This window comes from Theobroma umbraticum, unplaced genomic scaffold (genome assembly GCF_002168275.2).
Source record: "Theobroma umbraticum cultivar Fairchild unplaced genomic scaffold, ASM216827v3 scaffold_12.1, whole genome shotgun sequence".
NCBI classification, from domain to species: domain Eukaryota; kingdom Viridiplantae; phylum Streptophyta; class Magnoliopsida; order Malvales; family Malvaceae; genus Theobroma; species Theobroma umbraticum.
The window spans coordinates 1,605,069-1,629,450 of NW_018397269.1; the positions used below are offsets into that span (position 1 = coordinate 1,605,069).

The 24,382-nt window shown below is 34.0% G+C and overlaps 1 protein-coding gene across 1 annotated transcript; it reads left to right on the plus strand.

The window, feature by feature from the left end:
* Positions 1-7,781: 7,781 nt before the first annotated feature.
* On the plus strand, positions 7,782-17,394 carry LOC110425748 (HEAT repeat-containing protein). The gene is made up of 20 exons (XM_021440738.2): positions 7,782-8,213; positions 9,181-9,333; positions 9,848-10,026; positions 10,827-10,934; positions 11,550-11,720; positions 11,807-12,367; positions 12,679-12,753; positions 12,836-12,964; positions 13,050-13,124; positions 13,200-13,409; positions 13,626-13,778; positions 13,872-14,086; positions 14,230-14,347; positions 14,459-14,591; positions 14,660-14,861; positions 14,944-15,049; positions 15,127-15,267; positions 15,341-15,464; positions 15,598-15,714; positions 16,667-17,394. Exons 1-20 carry the CDS (start codon positions 8,015-8,017, stop codon positions 17,044-17,046), a joined length of 3,549 nt encoding a protein of 1,182 aa, XP_021296413.1. The 5' UTR covers positions 7,782-8,014; the 3' UTR covers positions 17,047-17,394.
* Positions 17,395-24,382: the final 6,988 nt, after the last annotated feature.

Genomic DNA, 24,382 nt, shown 5'->3' on the forward strand with positions numbered 1-24,382 from the left:
AATCCTCTAATGGAATTAGACTCTCACGAAAGAGCTATATAGCTGAAGTTCTAAGGAGATTTCACATGGATCAGTGCAAACCTTTATTGACTCCTTTACTTGTCAATGAAAAATACTCCACCAGTAAAGGAAGTAAGCTTAAAGACCTTTCAATTTACAAAAGCATGATTGAGTGCTTACTTTATATCTGCACTTCTCGACCAGATATTATGCTTTTTGTTAGTCTGATGTCAAGATTTATGCAAGAGCCTTCCAATCTTTATTTTGTTGGTGTAAACCTTATTCTTAAATACTTGAAGGGTACTCAAAGCCTTACAATATATTTCATTAACAAATCTGATATCTATCTTATTGGATGTTCTTATAGTGATTGGGTAGGAAATGTTGATGACTCTAAAAGCACATCCAGGTTTGTTTGCTCACTTGGAAATGAAGTTTTCACTTGGAACTTTCACAAACAATCTTTTGTTGCTTAATCCTTTGTTAAAGTAGAATACATTTCAGCAGCTGAAGCTTCCAATCAAGCCATATGGCTAAGAAAAATCCTAACTGATTTAGATCTTATCCAAAGCAAGCCTACTGTTTTTCTGGTGGACAACAAGTCAGCCATTGCATTGACCAAGAATCCAGTTTTTCATGGTAAAACAAAACATATACATGTTAAGTATCATGCTATTAGAGATGTAGAAAAAAAATGGTGAAGTATCAATTTAACACTACACTTTAGATCAACAACTAGGTAATATAATGACCAAGATACTGCCAAAGCTGAGATTTGAATATCTCAGAAACAAGCTGAATGTCCAGGATGCAAATAGTAAGGAGTGTTAAGTTACTAATGTTTGCATGAAGTCAACAAGTCAGAGTGTTTAAATGCATTTTGCTTTGTTGTACTAGTATTTTGTAATTATGCTTGCTTAATCTTTGTTGTATGTGTATGCTTGCAATTTGTTATATAAGTTTATGTCTAACACTTGTGCTTGCATGTCATTACATGTGTAATGCATGTATTCTATGTATATAAACTTCTATTAATGCTTAATGGAAATATAGTTACAATAATATACTTTGCTCTGTTTTTTGAAGTTTCTAGTTTGAGTGATGATTTTCCCTTTTTAATCATGATTATAACAGTATAATAAAGAATTGAAGACAAAACAGACTTAATTAAAGTAAGTCTACCTATAAAAGACAACATTGAGACCTTCCATGAGCTTACATGACTTTTTATTTTATTTTCAATGTAACGAAGTAAAGAGCCACCCTTGCGTCCATGAATCAGTTGGACACTCAAGTATTTACCAAGATATCGAGAATGGGTGAAACCTAAAGATGTCGTAATGTCTATAATGAGGTTACTATGAGCATTATTCGAACAACAAAAGGAAGACTTAGTAATACTGGCTTCCTCCCCAGAACATGCACAAAAGTTATCTAAGATCCCTTTGATAACCTCTATTTGTGATATTAAGATTTTCACAAATAATATTAAATCACAAGTGAAGAATAAGTGTGAGAGAAGAGGACCTCATTTACCCAAATGATCGACTTCCAAATTCTATTAGTCACAATTGCTCGAATATTGTGCGTTAATCTTTCTATACATAGAACAAAAATGTATGGAGATAAAGGATCACCTTGTTACACCCTTTAAAAGGAAAAAAAGTGTTAGTTAAAGTTCCATTCCAAAGAATTTGAGAGTTATAACATTTCCAACTCTGTACAATTATATCAATCATCTATTTAGGTACATGAGCTTCTATTAGAGTATCATATATAAACTCTTAACGAAAAAGATCATATACCTTTTCCAAGTTAATCTTTATCATCATCCAACCCGTTCTCCCTTGTTTCTTTCGAATCGAGTGAATCACTTCCTGTACAATAACAATGTTATCTATGATGTGTCTCCTTGGAATGAAATTAGACTGATTATCTGCCATTAAGAAACTCATATGAGGTTTTAATCTATTAACAATAACTTTCATGAGAATTTTAAAAACCATTGAAAGAAAGCTAATAGGTCGAACTTGAGTAATAGTTTTTGGAGAACTATTCTTAAGTATCAAAGTGATCATTGATTTGCATAACTTCGAACCAATTTCTGTACCTGCAAACACACTACAAACATAATTTATAATGGGCTTTCCTATTATGTTCCATTGAGATTGGAAGAACAATGTAGGAAATCCATCCATTCTTGAGGGCTAAAAGGTTTTATCTATGACAGTGTCGTGTGCACTTCTTTATCTTTAATAGGTTTAATGAGATTACTAATCACCATTTGATCAAAAAGGGGAACAACACCACGGATAGGGAAGAGCGGAAGTTCACTTTGCTGAACCGAATATAAATCTTTGAAAAAGTTCACCACTAGTAATTTTCAAGGAATCCTGGTCCTCACAACATTCACCATCATTTAACCAAAGTCACAAAAATTTTAATTTATGCCTACGATACACCTTCGTATATGAAAGTAATGAATGTTATGGTTTCCCATGAATAACCATTTTGCTTTGGGTTTTTACAACCAGAAAATTTTCTTTTAATTCAAGACAATTTCATACTCAAGCTTTAAATGGATTTTAAGCTCCTAAGTCTTGCAGAAGGTCGAACTTCAAGTGTCATCTTTATCTTGCTTAATCTTGCTAGTAATCACTTCTTTTGAAAAAAGAAAATCCCAAATATAGTTTGATTCTATTGCTCAGCCTGATTAGCTAAATTAGTTAAAGCAACATCAATATTCAGAGACTCATCCCAACTTTGGCGCATAAGATTATTAAAATCATTGTGCCTTAGCCAAGCGGCTTGAAATCGAAATCCCATATTCACATTCAAAGATCCTTTGTCACATATCTTGATCAAAAGAGGACTATGGTCTGAACTAATCCGCAGTAGATGTTGTACCACAACATTAGAAAATTTAAGTCTTTGAGTAATGTTACAAATTGCCTTATCCAATCTTTCCAAAATCATACCATACTTCCATGTATATCTTGGACCTTGAAAATTCAAGTCTAACAAATTGCAATCATTAACAAACTTTTGAAACAAACACATGGTCTACTACCCAATGAAAAGCCTCTTGATTTCTCATGTGAGAAGAGAAAAACATTAAAATCACTTGTTAACAACCATGGCCGATCGACTAAATCTGCAAAATTAGACAATCCTCCTATAATTTGTGCCTCATTGTTGCGTTAGGATGTCCATAAATTTTTGAAAAATACCACAATAAACCTAAAGGGACTAATGTAGGCATTAGTAATAATTGCGAACAATAGAAATTTGAATATCCTCCCTCCATAAAATCCAAATGCCATCCTAAAATACTCATTACTTCAACATGATGTGATCTATTAAATCCCAACCTTGGAATTACTTGGTCAACCTAAGCACCATTAATTTAGGATTCCACTAAAATTAACATAAAAAAATCACATTGTCTTCCAAAATCCTTCAAAGTTCTTATCAGGTTACTATCATTAACTCCCTAGTAATTCCACACAAAAATATGAAAATCCACAAAACAAATACAAATACAAATAAAAAAGAGAGACTTACTTGTTGTCTCTTTTGTCTTTTTCCAAATTATCCAAAATTGACCACATTGCTATAGCTATCTAGTTGGAATTATTCCCTAACTTCATTTCACCATTGACTAAAAGTTAGGAGAATGAAACCCTATTATCACTTGGGGTTACCGACTTCACTCTTGCCTTTTTTTTTCAATGACACCATAGTGACTTTAACCATCCTTTTTTTTATCGAGTGGTTTTTCCTTCCTTCCAAGGATTACAATACCCCTTTTTTTCTCAATGCCCATATTAGTCGACCACGGTTTTGTGGGAGATTTAGGTGGAGGGATAAAATTATCAACCACACCAATTGCAATATGCTTCGAGCTATCCAACGTCACAACATGTTAAATTATTTTTTCTCCTTGCATTGCATTATCTACCACATTGATTAAGTTATCATTCATTATAGCCATCTAAACATCATTGCTAGTTTTTTTTAGTGGAGTCTTTTTTTTCTTCTAGCACATTATCCTTTACCATAATCAGTACTTCTCTATTCCTTTCATCACTGTGCACATCGTATCCCTTTCAATGCTTTTGGTGTCATTATTTGAACTCTTATATAACTTGGTAGCATTGCATTGCTGCAACTATGATGGTAGGCTTTGGGATCACCTAGTGTGATTTAAGCGATGTTTAAGTGAATCCTTCAACGTGTCGTGCCTACCAGGAAACTCCCATGCAAAATAATTTTATGCACCAATCCTGTATTGTGCTAGAAATCGATCCACCTCATTTTGTTGCTTACCAATACTATTCTTATGTGTGGAATTTTGTCACATCCCATTTCGAGAGGGATCATGACTAACGTATGGACCTATGTGGCTATGGTCCATTAGGCCTAAATAAGCTTAAATTCATAAATGCATGGGTAAGTCATCCACCGCATTCACCAACATAAGTTCATCCATAATCAAAATATGCAATAATTCATCGAGGTCAGCACATAGCACTTCTCAACATAAAGTTCGATTTTTTTCACATTCCATATAAATATTCACATATAAATAAAATAGCAATGGTTTGGCATGCACCTCATGCCGATTTTGTTATAGACATCCACCATAATCTTATCATTCTCATGCACCCATATCCGGGACTCAACATAATATCCGAAAGGGTAAACAAGATTATTAACATTATTTACATAACAGAGTTCATTTATCAACAAAATAGTTCAAAAATAAATTAAACATACTGCGGAGTGTATGACATTAAAAGATTGGAAAGAAAGCTATACCACACTTACCACAAATGAGTTGTTGCACTATTCTACAGGTCACGTAATCAAGTAAGCTACTGATCTGAACAAAATAGGTGAAAATAACGTGTGAGTCATAAAAACATCATTATCACCCATCATTGAAGGAGCAATCCTAAGTAACCTTGCCACTTAAAATTGCCAAAAATAGTCATACTCGCCTTTACACCATTTTAGGTTATGTTGAACCCACGCCATTATCCAACCACCAAATCAAATTATCATCGCCATAAGATGCCATGTCTCTTGTCGTTCTATTAGTTGTCGATTGTCAAAGCCCATTTGCCAACTCATGCACTCCCATGTGCCAAACAGAACATTTCAGGCACTCTCATGCTCACTACCCCAATTCAGACCCTATTTGTCTATTACCTACCACAGCAACCTATTGCAGCATCTTTGCCACATTATCAACCATGTCAACAATCACATCAGTTGACATGTCACCACCCATGTTGTCATATTATAAGATATCAACCACGTTAGCTTGCCGTTACATCAACCATGTTAACCTTACCACATCAGTCCTCCATTAAATCAATGTTTTTTTTTTGTTAATTTTGACCTTTTAATTCCAATTCTGATTATAGTTTCTACTAATTTTGACACTAATATGGATAAATCTAAAATTTTTAAAATCAATGCACCAGTTTTGACAAAAAACAACTACACTATGTGGGTTGAAGTAAAGTTTTCTGATTGAGCTCAAACTTTGACGCATTGTTCAACTTACACGTGAAGATGATGAAATCAATTCTTGATTTGTAGATTGTGTTGAAGATTAAGATAACAAAATCAAGCTAACGACATTGTGTTTGTGTCGTAATCATATTCTATTGGCTTAAACTTTAAAAAAGACCCTACACTATATCCATTTTTAACTAAACCCCTCACTTTTTAATACATTTAAACAAGTTTTTCAATTTTTATTTTGAATCAAATAAATCTTTTAACCTTAATAGAAAATTAATTACTGTCTTAATGTCAATTGGCGTTTTTTGTCCACCAGGCACATGATATGACTTGATAGCATACATGGCCACGTGGCAAAACAAAAACCTAAAAACATTGGTCGATGATTGGTTATGGGCATTGAAATCACAAAAAAAAATTGTATTTGTTTGGTGATCTCGATGCTAGTAGATGACGGAGTATTTTGGTTTCTAGGTATGCCACATGACCATGTCAACTAGACAGGTAATATATCATGTGGATAGAAAAGGATAGTTGAGATTGAGTTTAATGACATTTACATTTTCAATATGTTAAAGAGCCTATTCAATTCAAAATAAAAATTTAAAAGTTTAATTAAATGTAATCAAAATTGTAGAACTTAATTAAATAAACAAGAATACTATAAGGACTTTTTTAGAGTTTATACATATCATAATCTAATCCACTTATTTATTTATAATTTATCCTATAATTACTACATTGGTTTACTTTTATTATTTGTTTAATTAAATAAAATAATTAATTTTGTTCGTAATGAGTAATACTGTATTAGAGTGCTTTTGCATTATTAACATGTCCATGAGGAGAAAGAAATAAAACATTTCATGATTTGATTTCATTTATGTGAAGAGAGTGGTACAATTTAAGGTCTAGAGGATCTAATAATCTAATAAAACTCATGTAATTTTTCTAAACCCCTCTTTGTTACAAGATTGGGATTTTTTCCTAGGTGGTATGACTTATTTTATTTCAATTATGTTCATTGTCCTTTTTCTTTTATCATCTTTTTTTTTGTATTTTAATTATAATTTTTTTTTGGGATTTTATAAGACAATGGAAAGTCTTATTGAACTTCCAGATTACTATTTGATAATGTCTTTGAGATTTAACTTGTAATTTAATTGGTTTGTCTATTTACTTGTTAAAAAAGAAATTACCATCAACTTTTTAATATTAACAACTCTGTTGATGCCTTTAATTTCTCATTTTTTTAAAGTTTTCTTAACTCAATTATAAAGACATTGAACTTTTTATTTTAGGTTTCATTTAATAAATATAAATAGTTTAGTCCAAGCACTATAAAATCATACAATTTTTTTTATTAATTTTGATACTTTTTTAATATATTAAAATAAATAAAAGAAAAAAATATTTTTATAAAAGATAAAATACTTTGACCTCTCTAAATTTTGACCATAACTTCATCCAAATCTATTAGTTTTTAAAATGAACACTCCATCCTAAACGTGTAAACGATGTTAATATTTAAATATGAAATGACTAAAATATATTTTTTTCAATCTTTTTTTAAACTGACCCACTGCATTTCTTTAACCAATCGACCACCTTGCGATCGAATCTGGTCTTGGAATGTCAGATTGGCTCTCCAAGGGAGCACCAGACCGGTGTTTCCTAAGGGAGTGCCAATTATTTTATTGAATTTGATGCTCTCCAACTAGATTTGGCAGTCGAGTGGCTAGTTAGTATAGAGAAATTTTTTTTGAATAAAAAAGAATTTTTTTAAAAAAATTATAATTTATATAATAATAATTTTTAAAATTAATAAAAAATAAAATTATATTAAAAATATTATCACGTTATCAAATTAATAAAAATATTAATAATTAATTAAAAATTGAACTTATATATATAGTAAAAAAATTCTTTTAAGATGAATTACTATTTTTAATATTAATATATTCGTGTAAAATTAAAATTAAAATTTTAAAAAATTAAGATATTTTAATTTTTTACAAAATGATGATATAATGCATTAAAAATACATAAAAAATATAAATCCAAATAACTACGGAAAAAAATGCATTTAGGCAAAGCGCTAGCGGTTTTGCCGTTGACTTTACGGGTGCTGCTCCAAACTCCCATGCACCAACGCACGTGCTCAATCCAACAGATCCCACAGCCCACCTCTGACCTCACCCATATTCAAATCTAAAAACTCATCAGATCGAACAGCCACATCAGCTAAACTGTACGAAACCCTATTACATCTCCGTCACACCAAATCAAACCTCCCCTTTCCTTCCAGCTCGAACCTCTTGAGACTTCCAAAAAACCCACGGCCTCTGCAACCATTTCGTCAAAAAAAAAAAAATCTAGATTTGTTTTGGGGGAGAGAACTGATGAGTTCCTGATGTTTATAAATGGAGGAGATTAATTAATTGATTGAAAAAGAAAAAAAAAAAGGAAAGATCAGATTATGGATGTTGAGAGATCATCGCTGTGCAATTGCGTAGTGAATTTTCTACTAGAAGAAAATTACTTGTTAACGGCATTTGAATTACTCCACGAGCTTCTTGACGATGGCCGTGACGCTCAAGCTATTCGTCTTAAGGAATTTTTTGCGGATTCTTCTCATTTTCCTGCTGATCAGATCTCTCGCTACAACTCTCTTCGAGGTATTTTTTTTAATTTCTTTTTCAAGCTTGAAATCTGGAATGGTTTAAGCATTGTCAATTATATTTTTTCTTTTTCCTTTTTTTTTTTGTATATTGTGAATTAGTTATTGTTAGATCAAATTGTAGAGAAAATTTAACTCCGTTGTAGTCTAGCTGGTCAAAGTTTCCGAGGGAACATCCCTCTGGTGGTTAGAGCTTAAGGCTCCATCTTGGATTTTGGAGTTCGAATCTTGGAATGGGCATAGTGGGATTTATGGGACGTAAGAGGGTTACCGCTCGTTATGTAGCCCAATATGGCATGTAAAAAACATAGAAAACATTGATGCTGGTAGTGTTTTAGAGAAAGCAAGTGGCAAAAGTAACAACGGAACAGAGTTTTAAGATTTTTGAAATGCAAAGTTTGGATATATAACAAATAAAAATTTTAATCTTGTTTGGAAGAATGAAATTTATAATTTAAGTTTTATGTAAGAATTAATCAAAATTTGTCAGAGTTGGCAGTTCTGTTTTGATTTTGCCTTAGCAACAAGGGCATCCGTTTCAACAAGATAGTTAACTAGTAATTAACTAATTATGCTTATCGTAAGAGTTTGTGGCTTCCAGTGATATTGTATGCTTATCGTATTCTGCTTAAAGGCATAATACATCTGAGTTGTTGATATGTAAGGGTTGCTGTTGTTGTCATATATGTAATATACCCCTTATTTAGTGCTTGCTAAGTAGATATCTAAAACTTGATGATTCCAATTTGCTACCATTCGTCGTGTCTTTTCTCCAACCAACCCCACCCCCCCCACAAATTTAGTTTTAGTCAAGTGGTGTAATCCGAGTCCAACTTATTTTTGAAAAGAAACTTGAATTATATATATATATATATATATATATATAAAAGCCCATTTTCTATTTATAACTGGAACTCATGAACCTTACTGATGCTTTACTCTATCCTTTATTTCTTGAAATGCAGTTGTAGACCCTCAGAGTTTGCTAGAAGAGAAAGAAGCAATAGAAGAAAAGTTAGCAGTTAGTGACTATGAACTGCGTTTAGCTCTAGAAGACATTATGAAACTCAAGACAGAATTACAGAGGAAAGCAGATCTCCCTCAGGATAAATTGAGTGGTAATCTGAATTGATGCACTTAGCTTTTGCAAATGATATTTTTAAATAAAAATTTTAATCCCTTTGTATGGCACATCTTTTAGTAGGTTGCTGAATTGAAAGAGTCCCTATTTATGGCTCCAAGAATCATTAGAGCACCAAAATGGTCAATAGTGGCTACCTTTATCGTATAGGTACACCATAGACGAGTTGCTTGTGGTAAAGGAAATTTATAGGAAAATTATACCTTTTGGGCTCTTTTTGCATTCCATGAGGTTGGCCACCTTCCATTACTAAGTGTATGCATAGAATGACATATGGTTTTCTGCTTATCATCCTAGATATTCATATTAATGTTTGGGAATGGCACCCAAATTTTTGCAGCAGTTGCTTTTCACTGGCAACTGTTTTGCATAGAAGACACAACTATCTTTGGTGGGCTTTGTGTAATCGCCAATGGTAAATTTCGGCATTTATAGTTAGCCATCATGCTTCTGGCATTTGTAAATTATTTTTAAATTGGATGCACATGTAGAGTCAAGTGCGAGCAATTCTGTAAATCATGCACCGGGGATCAGTCGGCAAAAAAGAGATGCTCCCTTCTCAGATTTAGGCCCATTGAAGGCTAATGAGCGTAAAGATCTTAATTACGCAGTAAAGGAATATTTGCTGATAGCTGGATATCGACTAACTGCAATGACATTTTATGAGGAGGTATGTACAACTATTGGTAGTGTTTTGTTCTTGTTACTGCAAGGACAATTTCTTTCCTTTATTCTTGCATTTTGGTTTATCTTTTTTTTCCTTTATTTTTTGGGGGGATTAGTACAATATGAAGAGAGACAATTAATATCTCATTAAAAGGGATAAATGTGCTTTTTAATTCTCTAAATCTGCACCAACCAGCATTAGAGGACCTAAACTTTTTGTTGTGATTGGTTTGGCTGCAAGGTGCTGTCCTGCCAATCCATCTGCTCAAAGCTTCGTGGAAAAGTCAATAAACTGAAAATTTAGGAAATTTTAAATTATTATTGGAAACTGCAAGAACTACAAAATACTTGCCCTATAACATGTTAGAGGAGAAATTTTCTAAACATGAAGGTATTTTGAAAAAAAGAAAAATGCAGGCAGGGGCTGGTCCAGCTTTTGATACGATGTTAGAACCTAAGTTATCATCTTTTCCCTAGGGATGCCCTGGCACCTTTTAGAATGGTAAAATCTACAAAAACCCCCCACCACACCCCACCCCCACTCCCGCCACCCTTCCCCAACCCCCACCCTGTCCCCCGCCAAAAACAAAAAAAGAAAAACAGAGAGAGGGACAAAGAAGCTGTATAATTCTATCACGTTTTTATAATTTAATTTTCATCTTTTCTTTGCAGTTTGTCTTATTTTTCTTACACAAGTGGGTTTTTAGGCCCTTGAGAGGGTATGAAGCGGTCTAATCTGGTGAATGTACATAGTGTACGGCTAGTTTTTCAAACTTATCATAGCTGGTTCATGGTTTACCTCAGGTTACAGACCAGAACTTAGATATTTGGGAAAACTCACCAGCATGTGTACCTGATGCCTTACGCCATTATTATTATCAGTACCTGTCATCAACTTCAGAAGCTGCTGAGGTGGGCAAGCTGTTTTTTTTTTAACCATTCATATCGAATCATACTGAATATCTTTCATATTTGTACTTGATAGCTACTATGCTTTAGTATGGTTACTTAGCTTCATGTGCAACAGTATCATTTTTGTCACCTGCTTTTTCTTTCTTGCATTTGTTGTGTTGTGTGTGTACTTATCTTATCAAGCCCTGGGTGATAGAATCAATTTGTACTGTTGTTTATGATATTCAGTGCAACTTAATCTGAATTTATTGTAGTTTGGTTAATAAAAGTGTTGCTTGTATTATTACGTTTATGGAATTATTTCATTGAGAAAATATCTATGATCTGTAGATATCAATCAGAGATAAGAACAGAGCCTTGTCCTAAAATCTTGCCCACATGCCCTCTTCTTTTTACATTTGGATGTGGCTGACATTGCTTGTCATAGATGCTTCTTCTTCATGTTGTTTGTGGACATATGTTGCTTGACTTAATGTATCTTTGACATTCAAAAGGTTGAGATATGATTAAGAAGGATCAATGTTTTAACAATATCTGCTGTCACAATTGATGTACATCATTCCTCTTGCATTGAATTTCCTATCATTGAAGATGGTAATGTTTCTTCTGTTGCAGGAGAAAATTTCTATGATTCGAGAAAATGAGTTATTACAAAAAGCGAATGAAAGTTTAAATCATAAGAATGAATGCTTGACGAAAAACAAAAATTTGGCTGAAGGTCAAATGAATGCATTAACTAAATCCTTGGAAGCTGCTCAGAAGGATCTGAAGGACAAGGAAAAGCAGGTAATTCTCTCTAACTCAATTCCTTTGGGAGCAGCTCCTTGATGATGCTAAGATGATAATTACTACACCGGTTCATATTTCTTCAGATACAAGATCTGAAGCATGCCTGGGAGCACCAAAGGAAGGAACTGAATGATTGCAGGGCTGAAATCACTTCTCTGAAAATGCACATCGAAGGATCTCGTTCTGTACAAATTTCAGCGGATACTAATGTCAACCCTGCTCATTCAGGTGCCTTGGAAAGTTACGAAGAAGAAATAAAGTCTTTGCAGATGGAAATTGAAAGATTAATGTCAAAGAGAACAAATATTCCAGATTTAGATGATTCCAGCTTTGCTGAGAAAGAATCAATACAGACTGAGGAGAAAGTTGTTGAGATGGATGAAAATAAAACTCTAATCTCTCCAATTGAACCAGCAGGAGATATAGACAGCAATGCACAGTCACTGCCAGTCCAAACATTTGATAACAACACTCACAAGCCTGAAGAAAATTTGCAAGAATCAGTTACCAATCCTTTGAACAATTCTGATGGTTTCCCAGATGGTGGAATCCTATCCCAACAAGATGAGAAAACACCACCAGAACGTAATGGGTTCCATTTAAAATCGGAAATCCTGGGCAATGGACCTGCTCCTGAGAACATGGCAAGTTTTTATTTCCGCTTTATCCTTACCCTCAAGGGTGGAAGCAGGGGTTTCTCTGTCTTAGGATTTTGTGGGGAGATTGGGGTGGATTGGGGCTCTTAGCAATATGAGATCTGTTGGGTCTGTTTACAAATTTTATAGGCTTTCCATTTGAATAGCATTTTTTCACTTAGTTATAAACCTTTCTTTCCTCTCACTCCACATCCACCACACTCGTGGCTCTTCTCCCTCAGTCTGTTCTTTCCTTATGTTTCCCCTAACAGAAATTTAGTCTATGTATCATATCTGAAGCAGAGTTTTTATTTTGACAGGGTTTGGGGACGATTCAAATCCTTGCAGATGCCTTGCCCAAGATTGTTCCTTATGTGTTGATCAACCATCGGGAGGTCTACTTTCTGACTACATTAGTTTTTACTCTGACATCAATATTATATAATATTCTTATAAATTTATTTTATTTATCTGCAGGAACTTCTTCCACTGATAATGTGTGCTATTGAGCGGCATCCAGATAATGCCACTCGAGACTCGTTGACACACACACTCTTCAATTTGATTAAACGTCCAGATGAACAGCAGAGGCGAATTATAATGGATGTATGTTACTGTTCTGAGGATCACATTACGTGTTCAATAGCTACAAGTATGAATACGGTGCTAAATCTTTTCAACTTCATTTCAGGCATGTGTTAGCCTTGCTAAAAATGTAGGGGAGATGAGAACGGAAACAGAATTACTTCCCCAGTGCTGGGAACAAGTGAGTTTCTGCACTGCTTTCTTGTTTTGTCAGTTATATTTGTAGTGGCCTGATCCGATTTTTTTTTGAATGGAGATAAATCACATGTACGAGGAGCGCAGGTTGCTGGTTGCTCAATCATGTGGAGAGCTTGCTGAATTTGTCCGACCTGAGATTCGTGATTCTCTTATTTTATCTATTGTGCAACAACTGATTGAAGATCCCGCAACTGTTGTTCGAGAAGCTGCTGCGCACAACCTGGCCTTGCTGCTTCCACTCTTTCCGCTTATGGATAAATATTTCAAGGTCAGCCTCACTAAATATGCTTCGAGGCAATCATGGAGAGGAATTCTGACTTGACAGAATTGGCTACAATGTAAGCTCTAGAATAGGTTGATGACCCATGGTCTACGGGATGGAGCCTCTTGCCCTTAGCATAATATCATGACTTGGAGGAAATAGAGAAAGCATAATAAAATAATCCATAACGATTCTCCAACGCCTTTATTTGTTTGTTGATAGGTTGAGGAGTTGATGTTTCAATTGGCCTGTGATCCGTCTGGAGTGGTGGTGGAAACTACAATAAAAGAACTACTTCCTGCAGTAATAAATTGGGGAAACAAGTTAGATCATATTTTGCGAGTTCTACTCTCTCATATCTTAGGCTGTGCTCAGGTAACTTTGCACCTGTTGGTTTCTCATGCAGGCACTGACATTTCCAGTTTGCAATACTTCTCCCTTTTAATATTTTTCCCCCAATAATGTCAGCGTTGCCCACCTCTTTCTGGAGTTGAAGGGTCAGTGGAGTCCCACCTGCGTGTTTTAGGTGAACGGGAGCGCTGGAATCTTGATGTTTTGTTAAGAATGCTGGCTGAATTGCTTCCTTATGTGCATCAGAAAGCCATCGAGACATGCCCATTTTCCTCTGTTTCAGAGCCGAATGGGACAATATTCTCCAGCTCTCTGCTTGAACTGTATGCAGGGTAAGCTTGCTTTTCCTTTGTTGTTTAATTTTCCAGATTTTTATTTCCTTTCATATCTGAATTTTCAGAAGAGAATATGGTATGATATTTGATTGCTTAGTTATGAGCAAATTTGATTTTGATATATTTTAATATTCTACTAGGGGGCATGTTGAATGGCCTGCATTTGAATGGATGCATGTCGATTGCTTTTCTGGTTTGATACAGCTGGCTTGCTTGTTACCCCAGAAAGAGGATAATTTAAGAAACCGAACTACAAAGGTACTTTTGTCAATATTGCATTTCTTAAGAACTTTTCTGCTTTCTCCATTGCTTGATCTATTGAAAACAATGCTGTTGTTGTTGTTGCTAATCTATATCATGATATTGCAGTTTTTGTTAGCTGTTTCTGAACATTTTGGGGACGCTTATTTGACGCACATAATACTGCCTGTATTCTTGGTTGCGGTTGGTGATGATGCTGATTTGACATTTTTCCCTCCCAACATTCATTTGAGAATCAAAGGTATTGGATTCTTAGAATTTTGTTTACCTTTGATCATTGCATGTTCATTAATTGTTGCTTGGTTGCAGGTTTGCGCCCAAGAACAGCTGTGGCTGAGAGACTTGCTACTCTATGTATCCTGCCACTTCTCTTGGCTGGTGTCCTAGGAGGTCCTGGTAAGCGCGAACAGTTAGCAGACTACTTGAGAAAGCTATTAGTTGAAGGTGCCATGAAAGAGAATCAGTCTACATCACACAACATTGATGTTGTTAATGCTGTCCGCTTCCTTTGGTTTGTAATTAAAAACCTTTAGTCCTAACTATTTGTTATTTATTGCTCAATATTTCACAAAGAATCTTCTTCAAAAATGCAGCACATTTGAAGAACATCATGGCATGATATTCAATATTTTGTGGGAAATGGTAGTAAGCTCTAATATAGAAATGAAGATCGGTGCTGCCAATATATTGAAAGTCATTGTATGTTTCTCTTTCCTTTGGAACAAATATATCCTCCTATACCTGATACTAAGTTATTAACTTAGTACATTTAACAGGTGCCATATATCGATGCAAAAGTTGCCTCTACACATGTTCTGCCTGCCTTGATTACTCTTGGCTCTGACCAAAATCTGAATGTGAAGTATGCAAGCATAGATGCATTTGGAGCTGTGGCACAACATTTTAAAAATGACATGGTACGGGGTTTTTATTTCGATTCATGCTAATGAAGTACCCTTACATTATACTCACAAACTCATCATGTTGCAGATTGTTGATAAAATACGTGTTCAAATGGATGCTTTTCTTGAAGATGGATCACATGAAGCAACCATTGCTGTGGTCCATTCATTAGTGATAGCAGTTCCGCATACAACAGAGAGACTTAGGGATTATATCCTTGACTTTCATGGGAAAATTAATTTTTAGGACTTTATTCATTGAGTTATGCATTGTGATATAGCCATTTTAGTGATTGCCACTGGCAAATTATTATGTGAAGCCATTTTTTCCTTAACATGATTTACATCTATTATCTAAGATTTTCCAACTGACAAGCATGCCTGTTTCTGCAACTGATGTGATGCGTCGTCGACAGAGAGCTAATGCATTTTGTGAAGCCATTCGTGCTGTGGATGCAACAGGTTTGCTTCTCTAAGTAACTGTAGGCATCTTTTCACTGCCTTCTACATTCTCCATCATTTCACCCTGTCATTGCAGAAAGAGAGAGAGAGAGGGGGAAGGGGGGCGTGGATTGGGGTTAAGATGGCTGTGTTTTATTTGTGGTTTGACCATCTGTAAGTTGATGGTTTCATTTCTGTTCATTATTGATTTTGATAAATCTCAGTTTAAGTCCATGTACATTATACATTTTTTATTGGCATGCCTGGTAGGCAAATCAAGAGGAATTATAAATGATTACACATTCATCATTGTTTGTATGTTTCCTTAAAAGGTTCTTCCTTTTAATAATAGAATCACTGTATTAGGTTGGTATTTTGCTGGTAGTAAGAATAAGTTTCCCCATATTTTTCTTTGATGTTGGACAAACATCACATGCTCCCTTCTTATACCCATGCTGTACTCACATCACTTTTGTTAGTACCAGCCTGTGTTGAACTTTCCTCAGTTTACAATGAATGAACTCAGATGAACTGCCATTATATTAATCACTGATTATATATAAGTTTGTGGAGACAGCAGGCCAATTGGTCATCCTGCCTTTCAAAAGGGTGGGATGGGAAGAATAGGATTCAAATCGCTCCCCACACTTCTTGATTAAAATTAGTAAACTCAAGATTGAAGGGGGAAGAGTGTCTGGGAGTTGAATTATTAAAACCTTTAAAATCTCTTTATTAGATCTATTATTTCTTCAGCAGAAGTTTCATCTTTTATGCCACTAGGTTTTTTTTTAATGGAATTGCCAAGGTTCACTATCCTTCAACACTAAGGAAACATAAAATATTGCTGCTGTTAATCTGTGATAATTTATTTGTGGTTCCCCCTCCCCAAATGGTTCAGTTGTGTAATTACATATTTGCATCCAAAAAGGTTTCTGTTTGATGTATTTTGGGCTATCTCATTTTTTTTATGTAGATGTTTCTGCAAATAGCATTCGGGATTTCCTCCTACCCACCTTACAAAACTTGTTAAAAGACCCTGATGCATTAGATCCAGCACACAAAGAAGCCCTTGAAATAATATTGAAAGAAAGGTCGGGTGGGACTTTTGAGGCTTTGAGTAAGGTGATGGGAGCTCACCTCGGGATTGCATCATCAGTGACTAGTTTCTTTGGTGAAGGTGGGCTGCTAGGTAAGAAAGAAAGTACTGAACCACCAACAGAGGCAGTTGAATCCCCAAAAGCTGTGGTGGCACCTGCACCAGCAGAGGATACCAGATTCATGCGGATCATGAGAGTCACTGACATGCTTAGAGGCAAAGCAAAGAACCAAGAAGAAACACACCAGTCCCAGTGAAATCAAGTGAGACTGGTCTTTCCTTACTTCTATATGGGATGAATATATATATATATATATATATATATATATATTTAAAAACTTTTTTCATGTGGTATATGAGGATGTTACTTAGTAGCACGAGATCATTTTTTTCATTAAAATTGTTTTTTTTTTAAGTGTTCCTAATCGCATATGAAGGAAGAAAAGAAAGAGATGAGGTTGTGTCACGGCACTTGCTTATCTTCAAATTTGTCTTTGTAGAGGCTAAGCATGATCTTTTTGTCATAAGCGAGGCAATATAATCTTTTGAAATTTGTAGCCATTGCTATTTCAAAACTGCAATGTATTGTTCTTTTAGTTGTTGAACATTCATTCTTTGACAAACCTAATGAATTTGTTTGGATTAGTGACTCAAATAACTGAATGGAAAAATGCTGACCACTTTGCTGTCAAGATAATTAGTCATATTTTAGAAATTTATTCAGGCTGATACTAGGAGAGGAAAATTAAGGTCATTAAAGTTCATCATACGGTCAAAGTTGAGTTGATGACATGAACTTTTTACCCGGATATGAACATATGGCATTGTCATGCATGGAGTCAAGCAGGGAAAGAAAATTAAAATTCAGAAAAAAGAAAGAAAAACAAATAGAAATTACTTAGTGGACATGACTTTTGGCCTTAACAGACAGCAAGAATGAATTCCTCTATATCCTATAAAGAGAACATAAAATTATCCAAATTAATCAAAAAATTCCAACAAAAGAAAATGAAGGGTGCGAAGAGAATGATGACAAATATAAGCGGGACTTCACCCACCCTAAACCCAGGCGGTGAAACTAAATGACTTGTCCTGTAACTGGACATGATCCACGATCCTCAGGTTGTTTGGTTCTCGAAAAATACCAAACACTCCTCCTCATCACAATTATTTTGGGATCTAATTTTAAAACTTTTGTATAGTCGGACTGGTACTTTAATACAGAATAGTTTAGCCCGAGATTCAGCTACATACGCCATGCTCCTCCATCACCCATTAGTCAATGTTTACTGGAAAATAATTAATGTATGTCTGCTTGAAATTCTTTGATAACCAGCCAAGTTAATTCATTGGCAGCTTTATTTCTTGAAATATATGACAGGATCAACTTTCTCCATGGTAAACATATTACATTTTGTTTTTTTAAAAGATACTTTTTATCAATCCCATCACCTGCATGCCATTTTTAAGTCTCTGAAACTTGAAAGAGAGAAGACTTTTATGCCATAAATGAAACTGTGAGGATGAGAGCACCTGTACAATTGTCAAAAAGGGCCAACGACTTATAAAAATGTTACCTTAAAGGATCGAGACTGCCAACCCGCGTCAAAAAATAAAAACATGAGTGTTTTCTCAGAAACCATCACTTGGCAGAATGAAAACAAAACGCTCTACCACTCAAAAATCAGAATCGCTAGAAAAGCCACCAGAAACACCACAAGAATCCTGCCATCGAAAAACCAAACTCGACAAAGGCCACACTCAAAAACCATATAACCGAGCTTACCCCATGGCGCAAAGTTCGACATCGATCAGCCGTGAAGAGCCTAAGGAGAAACCATAGCAACCCCTGATGTCTCCTTAGAACGATCAGGCAAGAAGAGCCTCACAAAGTAGAACAGAGGGCATGAATCAAGGAAAGCCGCAAGCAGACCATCAGATGAAGACCAAGAACAACTGTGTTCCAAGCACAAAACTTCTCTAGCTCTTCCTCAACATAACTACACGCGAAAAACCCCGCCACAAAGAAGCTAGCAACGAATGAAGAGGAAAAGGGAAGAACAACAGAACGTTCTGCAAAGAAGACCTTCCCCTCACAGGTTCTCCGGACTTCAATCCAACCATTCTCCTTGCCAATGCCAAAACAGAGAAGCAAACCAAACACCCATACCCCAGACCATCAGCAAGCATGGCTTAAAGGAATCGAAGCCAACCTCCACTCCAATCATCAAAACCCCAAAAGGTGGTTTCTTGTGAAAAGAGGTGTTAAAAAATATAGCAAACAAATGAAAATATAATAAAGCAAGTAAAAATAATAAGATGATTGAGGCACGATATTATTATCTTTAAAGATAATTTTAATTTTTTTGGAGTATAAAATTAGGTGTAAAAATATTATAGCGATTATCTTTCTAGATTTAATAGATTTTTTTTATAGTTTGCACAAACTAATAAGGATAACAGGAATAGTAAAAAGACTTTCTAAAGGAAAAAATAAGTAGAGAAGCTATAGAGGAGATAAGGGATTTGGTGTATGTTGTGATTGGGAGGTTGTATTTATAAGTAAAGAATGAAGTGAACATTGCACCAAATTAAGAGAGTTGAGAAAAAAACTTAATTAGCATGTAGATAGATGTTGCACCAAATCAAGAGAAATTAAGAGAGTTAATAGAACTCAGTCAACATAGTAGAGTTTGAGTCTAGCTCACATGTATACTCACACACAAAGAGGGAAATCTGAATTTTCTCAAGGCTTGGCTCGATCTCATGTGTGCGAGAACCTATTCCTTTTTCCTTCCTTGCAACAAGCTCAAAATGGGTTTACTTATTTAAAGCACTAACATCTTTACGTAAATTAGCAATGTGGATGTTTGAACCTTATGAAATATACTATATTTTCAACAATCCCTCATATATTTCATAACGTTTCGTAAGAAGTTTTGCTAGGTCAAATTTTATTTGAGTGTAAGCCATTGTGACTGGTGCTTTTTAAGCTATGAACCAACCTTAAAAAGTATGAAACATAAATCATAGAATTTTGGTGAAGTTTATAACATATATGAACTAAAAATTCTTTATGTGAAATATAGTTTTCATGAATCACATTACACCCTCACATCTTTTGCTGTTCAACTTGGTTTTACGAGAATAGGCCATGCGTGTGTTTGATTATTCATAAGTGTTCTAGAGAATTTGCCATAATTTCCCTAGTAGTGGCCCCATTCCACACTTATATAGGTGATTCCATCAAGTGTAAGCTGCAGTTTGATACAACCTCTCTTGCATTACAGTTTTGCAACATTCACACACCATGGGAGGAATAATAATTTTAATAGTACATCAATTTATCACCCAATAATTTGTTATTACTCATGAACCTAATTCATGGGCTCTGCAATCACATAGGTTGTGTTACTATTATTTGTTGATTTCTTCAATTGGCTTAAGTCCTATTCCTCTCGATATATCATTAATCAATTTTCTTCTTAAGAGTTTAGTTAAAGGTGTGACCAAATTCAGCTCTGACTTCGCATAATTAATGGACATAATTCCATCTCTAAGCAGCTGCTTTGCTACATCACGTTTCAAATGAATGTGTCTATTCTTAATATTGATAGTTTTATTCTTTGCAATGGTTATTGCTACTTGGTAATCACGATCCATAGCTATAGAAGATGTTGGTTTCATTCCAAATGGAATATTAACTAAAAGGTTTCTTAACCACTTTACTTCATTTCCAACCAACTCTAAAACTAAAAATTTTGATTCCTCTAAAACAACAAATGTTGATTCTATTGTAGAATTAGCATTTATTGTTTGTTTGACTGATTTTCAAGTTATAACAACCCCCACTAAAGGTGAATACATAACCACTTGTAGATTGTCTCATTTGAATCTAAGATCCAATTAACATCACTATATCTTTCTAATACAGTGGAAAATCAATTATATAAAATACCATAGTTTATGGTACCTTTCAAAAATTTTATTACTGAGATCAAGATAGTCCAATGATCTTGATTGTGACTTTGTGTATATCTTTCAGTTTACAAATAGCATAAGCTATACTAGATCGAGTATAATTCATGAAATGTATCAGACTACCAATAATTTGTGTATACTCAGACTGAGCTACACTACCCCCTCTATTTTTTTTTTAATTTGGTATTAGCATCATAAGGAGTATTTACTAGTTTGACATTAAAATGTTCAAACATTTTAAGTAGCCTCTCAACATAATGCCCTTGTGTTAGTATTAAGCTACGATCACATTTTATAATTTTAATACCCAAAATAACATTAGCTTCTCTCAGATCTTTCATATCAAATTTAAAAGTTAAAAAACGTTTTGTTTTATTGACTACATTAATGCATGTACAAAAAATAAGAATATCATCAACAAATAAGCTAATAATCACACATTCACTATCAATAGTTTTTATGTACATACATTTAACAACTTCAACAGTAGAAAATCTATTACTAATAAGAACTTGATCAAATTTCTCATGCCATTGTTTTGGTGCTTGTTTCAAGCCATATAAAGATTTAATTAATTTACAAACTTTGTTTTCTTGACTAAGAAGAATACATCCATCAAGTTGTACAATATAAATTTATTCTTTTAAATCTATATTTAGAAAAGTGGTTTTAACATATTTAATGAACAAAAAGTTTATAAATTGAAGCTAAGGAAAATAAAATATGAATAGATAAAATTCTTGTTACTGGAGCAAAAGTATCAAAATAGTTAATTTTTTGTTTTTGAGTAAAACTCTTTGCAAATAATCTAGTTTTGTATTTATCAATAGAACCATCAAGATTAAATTTTTGTTTAAAAATCTATTTTCAACCAATTGGTTTGGCTCTAGGTGGTAAATCAATTCATTTCTAAGTTTAATTTTGTAAAATCGAATCAATCTCATTTTGTATAGCTTTTTTCCAGAATGGACTTTCTTTAGAAGAAATTACATCAACATAAATTAAAAGATCATTATTTAGAAAATAAGTATAAAAAAATTACCAAAAGAAATTTCTTTCCTTGGTCTTTGACTCCTTCTCAAATCATCATTTTGTATTTCAAAATCATTTTTACTAAAAGATGCATGAGAAATTGCATCAGTTCTCACTGGGAAAATATGCTAGAAAAATTTAGCATTTTTTGTTTCAACAATTGTATTATTATCCGAACATCACTTTTTAATACAAAAAATCTATATGTAGCACTATATTCAACATAACCAATAAACGTGCAATTAGATGCCTTAAAGCCAATTTTTCTCTTCTTAAAATTAGGAAGCATTACTTTAGCAAGACATCCCCACACTTTTAAATATTTTAAGTTAGGAGAATAGCCTTGCCATAATTTATAGTGTCCCATCAATTTTCTTATAAGGAATTCTATTTTAAATATAACATGCAGATAATAAAGATTTATCCCATAAATTTTCATGTGCATTATAACTAACAAGAATAGAATTCGTCATTTCTTTTAATGTTTTATTTTTCTTTCAGCTACACTATTTGACTCAAGGGAATATGGAGGAGTAATTGCATGAATTATTCCTTCCTTTACACAAAATAGTTTGTTTCAAATCTCTCAAATCAGTATGAATTAAACTTAACAATTCAAATTCTCTATTTATTAAAATACGAGTTTTCTTAGTTGATTTTGTTTCAACACATATTTCATATTTACTAGAGCATCTATTTTTAATACTAGGTATTAAACCTAGTGATTGCATTTTCTTAATATAGGAAATTTTAACATGTCTTAATCTACCATGCTATAATTCAATTGAGTCAATCATGTAAACAGAAGAACTAGTAGTTTCATTCATAACATTTACCATGTTAAGTACAAAAAATCCCTGATTTCAATATCCTTTACCCACAAGCACATTATTTTTTATCATTATGATCTTGTTAGATTCGGATGACACTTTCACCCAACCTTGCCCAATAAAGTCACAGAAACCAAGTTTGCCTTTATATTGGGAATATGTAGAATATCATTTAGAATTAGGGTCTTGCTAAATGTGAGCTTGAAAAGGGCTTTCCCTTTGTCAAGACCTTGAGCAGTTCAAGAATTACCAAGATATATTATCTCTTCTCCTTCTCTTACTAGAATATAGGAGGTAAAGGTATTTCTGTTTGCACAAATATGCTTGGTAGTAGTTGAGTCTACCACCCATTCCTTCACACTGGCCATCATATTAACTTGGGAAATGATATTATCGGATTCATCTACTTTGACCAAGTTGACTCTTGGATTAACAGGTTTGTTACTGTCTTTAACTCTCTTCTTGCATTTTGTGTTACATGATGCCAAGGCTTTCCATAAACAAAACAACTACCTTTCTTTTTTGAAGGTGGGATAAGGAGCTTGGGGTTTATAATTAAGTTTATAAAGAAATCTGTATTAACATTAGGTTCTGCCTTGTATCAAATTGGTTTTAGTTGCAACTTCCTTAGCTTTGGAGGCCTTAATCTCCCTCTGAGTTGTGTCCTTAATGATGATGTACACAATCAAGTTTGCTAGTGACAATTGTTTTTCCTTGTGCTTCAGCTGTTGATTGTAGCCATTTTAGGATTTTGGCAACTTTTCAATTAGCTACCTAGCAACGAACTCTTCTTATAAGTTGATTTTTTCAGCTTTCAATCATCCACTAGTTTATGGTATTCATTGATCTGACTTTTGATGTCCTTATCATCTGTCATCTTCCATCGATAAAAGTTGCCAATCACGAACTTCTATGTTCCAACATCTTCAACAATGTATTTGGCAATCATTTACTCATATATTTATTTTGCTTCTTTGTAAAGACTGTATACATCAAACAGCTCATTAGAAACCATACTAATGATTGTATGCCTACATACCTTATTTGTATGCATCTATGGTTCTAACATTTTGACATCATCTGGCTTGGAATCGGTTAAAGCAAAAGCTACCTCATGAACATCAAAGATTGAAAAAATCCTTTCTTGCCATCTGTTGAAGATTCTACCATCAAAAATCTCAATTTTGGAAACATCTGGGAATGGTTTAGCATATAAGACCGAACACATAAAAGGAGCGATCAAAGGTGTGGGAGTCATGGTGAAACCATTAACGGTAGTCACGGTGAAACTATTGACGGTAGTGGAGGTATTAAGAACAGAGCCGACAGTAGAGATAGCGACGCAACATTATCAGGGTGGGAATCCATTATCCTTAAGATTGTTAAAAAATCTGATAAATAAATAAAAATATAATCAAACAAGTAAAAATAATAAGAAGTTTGAGGAGTAGTATCAGTGTCTTTAAGAATAATTTCTATCCCTTTAAAGTACAAAACTCAGTGCAAAAGGACTACAACGATTATCCTCTAAGATTCAACAAATCATTCTTTATAGTTTGAATAAACTAGTAAGAGATCGTAGGAACAATAAAAAGACTTTTTTAGGAAAAAAAAAGAACCAATAGGAAAGGAAGGAAAACAAAGAAATTATGTCGAAAATAGAGAAAAAGTATGTAAAGAAACTATAGAAAAGATGAGAGGTTTGGTGTGTGTTGTAACTAAGGTAAGGAGACTATATTTATACGTAAAG